At 48.3% G+C, this 11,660-nt stretch overlaps 1 protein-coding gene across 2 annotated transcripts; it reads right to left on the reverse strand.

Moving 5' to 3' along the window:
* Window positions 1-5,523: 5,523 nt before the first annotated feature.
* On the reverse strand, window positions 5,524-10,213 carry LOC123044250 (acidic leucine-rich nuclear phosphoprotein 32-related protein 1). 2 transcript variants are annotated; one of them, XR_006419903.1, is made up of 3 exons: window positions 8,912-10,213; window positions 7,370-7,728; window positions 5,524-5,821 (listed from the first exon to the last, which is right to left on the reverse strand). XR_006419903.1 is itself a non-coding variant. In XM_044466941.1 (2 exons), the coding sequence occupies exons 1-2, from the start codon at window positions 10,079-10,081 to the stop codon at window positions 7,465-7,467; spliced, it is 1,434 nt and encodes a 477-aa protein (XP_044322876.1). In that variant the 5' UTR covers window positions 10,082-10,213; the 3' UTR covers window positions 7,182-7,464. The 2 variants fall into 2 exon arrangements, 1 of the variants encoding a protein (XP_044322876.1); XM_044466941.1 differs by lacking the exon at window positions 5,524-5,821 and having other exon boundaries at window positions 7,182-7,728.
* Between the last annotated feature and the right edge of the window lie 1,447 nt (window positions 10,214-11,660).

Consider the following 11,660-nt stretch of genomic DNA (forward strand, 5'->3'; position numbering starts at 1 on the left):
AATGTGCCAAAATTGCAAGTCCTCTGTCGCATTTCTTTTTTGATAAAAACTTTGTTGTCTGAATTTCAGAAAAAAATTCACATTTCAAGAGAAAACTCATTCACCGCACCACTAAATATAGGATGTACACTCTTTAAAAGTGTGCAACTCTTTAAAAGTGTGCAACTTCAGTAAAATGAGGGTGCAACTTTTTTTTGCGGGGAAAAACCATATATTACTCATTCAAAGTGTCCTTACAATCATACCCAAGCCTCTATTGCAGGCAATGTTTTTGCTCCAAGGTTAACCCACCTGTGTGAATGTGACCCATGGTGAATTGTGTACATGACACGTGCTATTATTTTAGTAAATGGCTGTCTACAAAGGCCTTGTGTGTTCACAAGTTTGTTCCAAATTTTTTGAACTGCTGTCACGTTTCTTTTGGTGGGTTTTAGCAAATTTTGTTACTTGTGGGCCATCCTTCCTTTCCTTCGATGGTTCGGTGCTGCTCTATGTTAATTTAATCGGTGCCGCTTTCATCGTGAAATCTAGAGTCGCTTCGGTCCCTGATCGGCGCCGCTTGGGCCTCGCTTGATGATTCGTGGGAAGGTTCGCGTGAAATCCTCCACCGCTGTTTTTACCTACATAAAAGGCCCTCCTCCCTCTCGATGTAGGTCTCCATCGCAGTAGTCTGGGTCGCAAGCATAGTATAGGCCTCGGGACGGTGACTGCGGAGGCCATGAGCGGCGGAGAGCGCGGCCATGTTGTCGGCTCCTCTGCTCGACCTGGCGGTTGCAGCATGTCGCCCTCTAGCTCCCGCAATGCGGTCCGCGCCTCGCTGCCGAAGAATGGCTGCAGCAGGACCAACCCAGCCGTGCTGCGTTGCAGGCAGGCGGCAATGTGGTAAGCGACGTTGCCGCCCGCGCTATCCACGGCCACAAAAACAGCGGTGCTGGGCACCGATGAGTGCCGAATGGAAGTGGAGGGACGCCTCCCCGTCGGCATGAGCGGACGGGACGCGGGATCGGGCACGAGCCGGTAGTCCACTAGGCGATAACAGTCGGGATGGACGCGGCGAGGCGGTGGCACAGAGTGTCGAACCAGGACTGGGCCGTCGTGAAGGAGTGGGAGTGTGGCTCCTATTTTGAGTGGTGTCCGTCCACGCGCGGTGGTGTGGTAGCTAGAGAGAGGAGTGGCGACGGGGTGTGTGTTACGAAAGCAAGAAAAAAAGGGGGAGAAGGGGGTTAACACCATGGTCAAATCCCTCGACGGCGGCGTGCTCACAGCAGAGGGAGGACGTGCGACCGGCGAGGAGGATGGCCACGGTCCAGAGTTGTTGCGCTCCTCTTCCTCCCTCTCACACGGAAAAGAAAAAGGAGGACACGATGAGCGCCTCTCTATCTCTCTCTGTCGCACGCGGAAACGGAGATGGGAGGGGGAAGGGGCTGCCTCGCCGGTGCTGCCCTGGCTCACCGCACCGGCGATGGCTCGCGCACCGGAGCCGAGCGGGCGGGCGAGAGAGGAACGGACGAGCGAGAGAGGCGCTGGGGCGGAATGGCGTTAGGGTTTCTGATGGATCGATCGGATCAGAGTTTTGATCTGGCGAAAACGGCGCCGAGCTTGATTTACTTGCTCTTCTATTTGCATTTTTTGTTAAGTATGTGGGTGACTCATCATCGTGAGATCGGTTAGTCGAAAATTCTTTTCAAGTAGTCTCAGTCGGCGAACTTGGCTCCACAAAAGAAGTCAGTAGTGAATCAAAGAACTCATGCATGTAATCAGTGACTAGAGATCGATCAATCGGATGAAACCGAGCCATACAAAAAAAATTGGAAAAGGGATGACGCAAGAGCAGCGGAAGGTGACTTAGCAACATCAGTCATTTCCTATAGAACCTTGGCTGGGCTGCGGTAGGCCGAGGCTAGCAACTTCGCGCGTTGGGCCGGCTGCATTTTTTTAAGTTTTTTGTTATTTGTCTAGTTTTTTGGGCAGATTTCAAATAAGTTTTTCTATACAATTTTTTCCAACGAAATTTTGTTATAGAAGCATCTAAATTTTGTTTGGTTCCACATATGGTGATTCCTTTTCTTGTATGAGCGATTTCCTCAAGTCCAATTCTGGTTGGTATGCTTTTGATCCTTTGTGTAGTTCCGGAAGGGTCTAAAATTCTTAATTGAAGATGAGAACGGAGAACAATTGCCAATCACAAGGAACGTAGTCTATGAAGAAATCGTTCGTCGTTTATAGTTTCGTTCTTACATGGTTAGTTCTTTCAAATTTGGTATTGCTTACTGATTTATGCTAGGTTTATTATAGATTTTATGAATTTTTTTATTGGATTAAAACTGACATAAAATGTGGAAAGGTGTTAATCTTCTAGGTGCATGTTTACATACTGCACTTCCTACCTACTGATAAATTAACATGTAAACTTTTCTATTGACCAATTTACAGCTTATGGTTCCTCATGTGCACAACGAAAACCAACCTTCGGCATTCAAGGAGTGCTTCGCTGTCGTAGATTCCAGCATGACATGTCTGATGTCGTGGGAGGAACCAGTGAAGCCTACGATTGCTAATGCCATCTTGGAGGATTACGCTGAACGGTTAGAGATGTCCAAGCGGACGGACAGAGAAGGGGTGTTAACAATCTGAAGCTTGACGAAATTAAAATCGATGATGGTGCGGCATCAAGCAAGTCCAACAAGATTGCTTAGACTTTGTTGTTGCATCGAGGAGATCAGGTCGTATTTTGTAGTTTCACATGTGTAAAAATATATGTCTTTATACTTCTATGTCATGTATGTTGGCTGTGGTCTACTAACTAAGGTCATGTGTATTTCCTTTTATGTATTTGATTTGTATTTATTTATTGCATGTGCAGTTTGATTTTATTTTACTTTTTTGTCGTTGAAAAAAAAACATGTGCAGCCTTTAGCTATGTACAATTTGTGAAACACCAAGTTCTAATCCGCAGCATATGCAAACGATTTACTGACTATTAAACAATTATCGGTTCACCTGGCTGTGCTATCTATCGGTCATGCTCTCCAAAAAGTATATAATCAAATGACTTACTAACTATTAAACAATTATTGGTTCACCTTGGTGTGCTATCTATCGGTCATGCTTTCCAAAAAGTATATAACCGCCAAGGAAAACGACAACAGATCTATATTGCATAATACCTTTAACATATGAAAGGTCAACAAGCACAAAGAAGAAAACCATGAAACCGGTAAGATGAGACCACCCAAAGAAGGAATAAAAATAAAAATAAATGAAGGAGAGCAATATGATATCTCATTGGTAGCGCAGGTAGAACACTACCAAGCATATCTGCCTCCAGTAGCGAAAGGCCAAAAAATGAAGGAGAGCAATATAATATCTCCTACGTAGCTCAGATAGAGCACTACCAAGCATATTTCCCTTCATTGGCAGGGCCACCAGTGCCTCGGAGAGCCATCGCTCGGGCAGCAGCGTCATGGCGATCATCTAGGATCATTGCACACAGAAGCATAGAGAAGCCAAGCAATGCTGCTAGCAGCCCAGCTATGAGAACTAGGATCAACTCTGAGCTCACGTCCTCCATTGGGGGCCTCCTCTCGATCTTTTGTCACCGGAGGAAGAAAAAAGGTGAAAATTAGGGAGAAGAATGAGGCATGTTGTGGGGATGGAGAAAGAGAAGGGAGTCTGCGATTATTTTTATAGATCGAACTCGGTGTACGATGGGCGAAGTTCACCAGCACCGCTCGCCGCTCGATCGTCGGTGTTCAGGAGGCGAATCTACGAGCAGTGCCGAAAAAGTACTAGTCCGTGAGGTGACTGCTCGCTGCATCGGTAGGTACCGCCCTAGATGCTTTACGCGCTAGATGGCACAAGTGGGAGGCGCGTGCGGGAAAGCGCGCAAGGGAGAAGTAGATGAGACCTGGTGAAGAAGTTCATCGCCCCTTGAAATCTGAAATTTATTTACAGTCAGCATTAAAAAGACTTGTGCCTGACTCGATTATTTTCTGAACTTTATTATGTGAGATTGTTATAGCTATTTATACTAAACTTCAATACTTATTTGTATGTATTTTGCCAAATCACGATCATAGATATCATATTGTGGGCAATTCAAATTGTTTTTGTAATAAAATTTGTTTTTTAAACATACATCTTAAAACATATTAAACCGAACTCACTTAATGCGAGAAAATAAGAAACGGGAAAATCCATGTTTACTTGGATTATATGGTGACAGTGCTTTAATTGTGTATTTGTATATGTGTATCCTTAAATATATTGGTATAGATCTGTATAGTATATGGCATACAAAATATCTTCATAGTGGTGTCTTCATAATTACGTATACATAACTAGAAAGATGTAGAGTGTACAAGATGTTTAGGAGGAAGATTCGCTCCAATTTTTAGATCATTTGAACGTCTGAGCAGCTCTCAGCAACACAAGACAAACCGAATCAGAACGGTGCATAGTAATAAGTTTTTCGGTGCTCATAGGCGAATCTGGAAGCATTGCCGAAAAGGTGTCAGTCCGTGAGGTGAGTGCTCACTGCACCTAGCACGTCTTGTGCTATCGCGGTACTACTCTAGATGCTCTACGTGCTACATGGGACGAGTGGGGGACTTGTGGGAAAGTTCGCGAGAGAGAAGTAGATGAGGTCTGGTGAAAACTTGTGCTTGACCCAATTCTTTTATGAATTTTGACATGTGTAATTGTTATAGGTATGTATCTTTCTGATTTATAAGTTGATCATCGGAGGGGGCGATGCGTAGTAATAGGTTTTCCGGTGCTCGATCATCGGCATTCAACAGGCGAACCTATGAGAAATGTAGCAAAGACGCCTCGCACTACCGTCGTACTGTCTTAGATGCTCTATGTGTTAGACGCCACAAGTGAGGGACCTGCCGAAAGCGTGCCACAAAGAAGAGAGATCAGACACGAGAAAGAAGAAGCGACTGACAGTAAGTCTTGGGTCCACCCTATCAGCACAAAAGATAGCTGCTCAATGGAGCGTAGCAACCAAAGATTTAGAATCTGAAAAAAAAATCGCTCTTTAGTTACCCTGTGCGATTGCTGCGACCCAAGATTGCTCTCTAATTAACATATTACAAATGAAGTGAATGCACAAAATAAACCAGGATGTATAATAGACGGGCGCGACGTGCCGCCGCGCGAGGTTCGCTAGTCTTGCACCAATTCTAGGACCCTGGGAGGGCCCGAACCTAGCCACATCATAGTTCTTTGCCTAGCAAAACTAGCAAGACAATCACTAGCTTTATTTTGGCTAGGGGATACATGAGGGTGCAACCTTTTGGCCTTCATATAGAGCGATTTTTTTTTCTGAGTAACTTTGATTATAGAGCGACTTTGGTATGAGCATGTCGAATGTTAACTTCTCTGAATCTAACAAACGGAGCATATATTGCTCTCGGTGAACTGCAAATATTTCTTTCTTTCTTTTTTTTAGATGGAACTGTCGCCCGCCCAGCATCGGGTCGTTTTCCGTTGCTCTCTCCTCTCCCACTTCACTGACGGTGGCCCCATGGCCCCCCGCATGCCTGACCCGGCCAAACTACTTTGACTTCCCAAGTCCCCAACGCGCTGCAGCCTCTAGGCCCGGTCCACATACGCAAAATGGCACCCGCCCGCAACTTGGTGAGCCGAGGGCCCGCTCCACGCCGCAGCACAAGCGCACGCAACCGCTTTCCATCCAGTGCCGTCCGATCCTGCAGCTCCCCACCACGAACGACCACACGGCTCACGGGCATCGCGTGGTCGCCTGCCTGTCCTGGCTGTCCCCTCCTTCCTCATCGCGGCCGTTGCGCGCAGGGATCTGTAGACACGGACCACACAGTCAGAAGAGCCTAGAAACACGGTGGGCCACAAGACGCAGCGGCACAACGTGGTATGGACCGAGTCCACCGCGGCGCAGAGCGCGCGGGGCAAGGCATGCTGCTGGCCCAAGTTAATTACTCCCAATAATAACCATTAACCAACCATTAATATATTTTCTACATATGGAATTTCCAGCTACCTTGAACCTGATCCGTCCACTCGCGTACAGCTTTCAGTCCAGACGGGCCCGCTGATTACTCCAGCGAGAAGAAAATATGCACCCTAGTTAACCTAATCCAGCACCGTTCGGCGGCGGCGCATATAGATCTCCGAAGCGAAACGCGAAGCAGCAAAACGCACCGTGAGCGACTGACATGCGGGACCAGCACGCAGCGTGGACCCGGCAAACGCAGAGGGAGGCGTGTCGTTCTTCCCCCTCCGTTTTAATTTCAGCGCAGCGCAGAGACGCGTCAAACTCGGGGAGCCGGATATTCAATACGGATGGGCCAGAGAGCTCAGGGCAGGGGCAGGGGCAGGGGCGTAATATCCCCCATCGGCCAAAGAAAGCAGCAGGGTCGCCCTAGAAACGGGAAGCATCCAAGGATGGCATCCACCCAAATCCGCTGGGATCTTTTCTCTCCTCCTCGAGCCGCTCCACCGACAGGCAGCGCGCTCATCCCGCGCCTCACGCCACGGCGCGCCAGGCCATCACGGCTCGCGCCGCCACCGGTCGCGTTACCCCACCCACCACTCGCGCTGCGCGGCGCAACTTGCCAAAAAGAAAAGCGAAAGGGAGCAGCTGTACTCCGCCATCGCATCGCATCCTCACCCACCCACCCACCGCGGCCTCCCCCTTTTACTCTTCTCAACGAAAAATCAAGGCTCCGCGAGGCGAAAGCTAGCCACGGAAGGGGACCCACCTGGCAGAGGGACGCAGCTCGGGCCTCGTTGGTAGACCGGCACGGAGCACACCACCGTGAACCAGAGACACAGCAGCGCAAGGCGAAGCCTCGGTAGCCAAAAATTGCTAAATAACTCCAAAGCCCATTTGCTATAGGAGGGAGGGAGCCATCGCTGCAACCACAGCCATTTCACCTATCTCAAAGCAGGTAGCGCCCGCGCAGAACCGCCGGCAGGGCAGAGCCGGCGGCCAGTCATCATCAGTAAGAAGCACACAGCACAGACAGACAGTTCAACCAGGGCAAAGTATAAATTTTTCAAATGCAGGCAACGGCTACTAGGGGCATTTCAAAGGGGGCCATTTCCCGGGCTTTCTCTTGGAGGGAAACCTGACAATGTGCAGCCTATACTGGCAATTGTAACAGGAATTTCAAAGGATGGAGGGAAACCCCCTGGGGTGTTGTAACTACCATTTCAAATTATGGAGGGAAAACTCAGCAAGGGTGCAGGCAAAGAGGGAAGCTGGTTCACTGACTACAACTCCATTTTCCCTCCTAAAATCTGCTGTTTAAAAAGGAGGGTGAAGCCCTCCCCAAACCAAAGTCTTTACAAGAAAAACGGCTAAGGAAAACAGGGGGAAACCCACCATTTCTGTTTTGCTGCTGCTGCTGCTGCTGCTCCTGATTACTTCTTTCTACCTGAGAAGAAGGGGTGAGGAAGGGGATGATCCATGTACAATGGTCACTGGTGCTTGAACGGCCTCGGGTCTTCATTATCATCATCCTCATCGTCGCTGCCGCTGCCTGATGGGTCATCATCCCTCTTCCGCTTGGTACCCTGCGAGGACGACGGCTGGTCTGCACCACCCTCATCGTCATCATCATCAACCTCGTCTCTGTCTTCATCAACATCATCAGGGTCAGCAATATCAAAGTCCCCTGGACTTCCAACAGCCACGGCTTGGGGCGTCACAATTGGTTGAACAAGATATTCTGTGTCTTCATCCTGAGCAAATGAAAAACCAACAGGCTTAAACAATGCTTAAGTTCATGACATGCTAAAGGTAACTAATCTTCTAGCAGACAAAATCAGTTAATCGTAACTAAATCGACAGTATAACCAGAACAAAACAAATAAACAATATGTTGAGATATAAACCTGAAGATAACAGCATAACATGACTTGAGTAGTAAAAGAAACAAATTAGCATATAACCTTGCAAAAGAGTACATGATTAATACTAATAAAATAACAGAAAATATACCACCTAATAAACAAGATAATGGCCATTATTGAAGCTAATTTTGAAGGAAAAATTGTAGAAGAAACAAATATGAGGAGAATTCCATCTTACTAAACATGCATCAGGTGATACATCTGTTTAAGCCCACAAATAAATACATGATGTACTAGAAGCACTAAAATGTCAAGAACTAAGCCAGATATGATGTACATGTAGATGGATATGATATTAGGTCCTAGGAACATAGGGAAAGACATGCTTAACTGATGTATCCAAAATCCCAAATCTTCGATTATTCCCAAATTGTAACAAATATATTAGAAGCACAAGCTAGACAGTCACTAATTTTAACATTCGGATATGTAAAGTCTTAGGTCAACAACATCAGGAACTAAATCTACTTCCAGAAAGATGAAGAAATCAGAATCCCCAAGCTTCTAAAACTACAAGATCTGTCATAATCATTTTGACACACTCCTGGTCATTTTGAGGGCACAGAGCTTTCACATCACATAATATGTTAACAAAAATGTTCAAGCAATATCTTGGGAGCATGATTGCCTTAAATATCCATTTGAGCAAATTTCGTTAAAATAACTTTTCCACAATATATTTTATACACAAGGTGTTCACCTAACCTACCACAAAAAGAAACAAGATTACGAGTGGGGATCTGACATATGAAGTACTCTACTTTGGTAGCCCCAAAACTATGCATTGCCCACAAATCAGCAAACTTAACAAGCACACATAACTAATGCATGAACTGGTAAATATCGTAACTGAAAAACTAGCCACAGTTGAAATATACCTGCAATATAGTAGGGTGGTAGTCAATAGTTATCTTGCTAAACAATATGACTAGAACAATCACCCACAAACTGAACATGCAGAAATTGCAATAAGGTAAAACACTTCAAAGGCTAGCAGGAAATTGTTTTATACCTCATCATCAGCATCGTCATCATCGTTGTCCTCCTCATAAACCCTACTATCCTCCAATCTTTCCTCGTCTTCCTCTCCGATCTCACCATTCTCATCCTCATCATCACCTTCACCTTGCTCATGTCCATCGATCTCTTCTCCAACGCCCCCCACCGCCGTAGCAACCCTCCCACTACTCTCTGGCTCAGCCTCCTCACCATCATCATCCTCAACCTCCTCCTCATCATCATCATCCTCATCGATGCCATCCTCCTCATCATCACTACTGGGCACGTCAAGTACCTCAACAACAGTGTCATCTTCATCACCCTCCTCATCTATCTCCTCTCCCAAATCATCCTCCTCATACTCTTCGTCTGCATCGTCGTCGTCATCCTCCACGTCTTCATCATCCTCATCAGGGGCTACCCCAACCGCTGCAACCCTGAACCCGTTGGCCCTGTGGTGGTGCTCGGCTCCCCCATTGGGCACGACCTCGTCGGCCTCGCTCTCATCCTCATCCACATCGATCACCCCATTCACCTCCACTGGGCGCGGTGCCACGCTACCTCGCGAGTGGGAGACGCCCCCGTTTGCCACCTCGCCGCTTCCAGGATCCTCGTCATCGTCGTCCTCATCATCATCTTCTTCCTCGCCATCACCTTCGCCGTCCCCATCGTCGTCGTCGTCGTCCGACTCCGGGCGCTCGTTCTCGTCGGCGTCCATCTTGTCGAGGTACTTGAGAGTCCGGATCAACCCGAACACCCTGGATCTGTAGTCCTTGACCCGCGTGACGGGGCACTCGTAGAGGTCGAGTGAGACGAGGCGGAGGCGGGCGAGCGGCGCGAGGTCGTCCACATCTTGGATGCGATTGTTGCTGAGGTCGAGGTCGCGCAGCGAACCGAGCCCCGCCTCGACGAGGTGCTCGAGCCCGCCGGCGATGCGGTTGTCGGAGAGCGTCAGGCGCGTGAGGTTCCGCAGCCGGGGGAACCCCGCGAGCGACGCGACCCCGACGCCTGCGATCGAGAGATGCTCCAGGCTCTGGTGGCGCTCCAGTATCTCCGGCGCCGGCAAGCGCCCGTGCATGCACTTGACGGCGCCGTCGAGGGTCAGGCTCCTCGCCGGCGACGAGCTCCCCTCGCCGGCGGTGTGGAGCGCCGCCTCCACCGCCCTCTCCCACGCCTCGTCCATCTCTCTATCTCTCGCCCCTCCTCTTCCCGAAATCAAATAAATAAAAAAATCGGGGGTGTTTTGGTTGGGGAGGCTATTTGAAATACAGTGATTTATACGGGGGAGGGGTGTTTACCTCGCCATTGGAGGAAGAAGGGGGCGGCTCACGCGTCGCGCTGTGGACTCGGCGCAGGGACGGCGGGCGGGGCTTATATGGGCGACCAATGGGGGCGCTCGGATCGCGCGGCGCGGATCGCTGACGTGGCGGCATCCCAGGGGGGTGTGCTTCCTTTGAGAGGAGCGGGGGAGCGGAGAGGCGTGGTGGGCTTGGCTGATGCGGAGAGCATCTTTTTCTGGTTTTCCAAAATCGTTTTCTCTTAAGGGCGAGATATTATTGGTTAATTATGCAAGCGGTGCCGTGTGGCTACCTTTGGCTCTATGTGGGTAGGTCGCTGACAGGTTGGGAATGGACGTGTGGGTCCGGGGTTGAAGTCTATGGGTGTTGTTGTGCTTTAGGTTAGCTGGTACAGGCCGTCTGATTGAGAGGTGGCGGTGCGGGCCGTCGGATCGGTGGGAGTTCACGTATTGGTTTCGTGGTGCCTACCCTTGCCCTTTGCACGCGTTTGATTTCGACCCGTGTTGTTTGCCACGAGACGGTTCCGGATGGTCTGGCCGCATTTGTTTGAGGTTAAACCCACATAAAAACTGCGGCTCAATATGCGGGAGCAAACAGGTAAACATCCGTTTGTTGTTCCTATTGACGCATTTTTTATTTAAATTTGGGCTACATTTATGACGAAACGGACAGCATGCGGACGGGCAAAATGCAAGCCCTTATCCTTCCCTGGCCCATTTGTCAGGGACACGACGCGCTCAATTTCCTTCTCAGAGCAACTCTAGCAGACCCCGCATCTCGCCGGCCCGCAAAACGTGTTTGCAGTTCGCGCAAAACCGCTTTTGCGGGCCGGCGCGGGCTGGCACAGATGCAGATCCCGCGTAATGGACCCGTAAAAAAGCATATCCATGGAATATACTTTTTTTACGGGTCGGCTTCTGCGGGTTCTGATCTGGCGCAGCTCCTTCCGGCCCGTAAAACATAGATTTGCAACTTAAATTGATCTAGCATAATGCTTTTCTTTGCTTGACCCCTATTAAACGTGAATGCAGTTGTCTCTAATGCATGACCCCAAAAACAATAGTGGTAATCGGTAAGATACATCATAGATCACACTGTATCCAATAAAGTGTGGTTACGACGTTCGGACACACCATAACGTTGTGGTGTTCCCGGTGGCGTGAGCTGTGAAACTATTCCACATTGTTTTATATGAAGGCCAAACTCGTAACTCAAATATTTTCCTCCACAATCAGATCGTAGAAACTTTATTTTCTTGTTACGATGATTCTCCACTTCACTCTAAAATTCTTTGAACTTTTCAACTATTTCAGATTTATGTTTCATCAAGTAGATATACACATATCTGCTCAAATCATCTGTGAATGTCAGAAAATAATGATACTTGCCACGAGCATCAATACTCATTGGATCGCATACATCGGTATGTATTATTTTCAACAAGTCAGTAGCTCGTTCCATTGT

The sequence above is a fragment of the Triticum aestivum genome, chromosome 2B (genome assembly GCF_018294505.1).
Source record: "Triticum aestivum cultivar Chinese Spring chromosome 2B, IWGSC CS RefSeq v2.1, whole genome shotgun sequence".
Lineage (NCBI taxonomy): Eukaryota > Viridiplantae > Streptophyta > Magnoliopsida > Poales > Poaceae > Triticum > Triticum aestivum.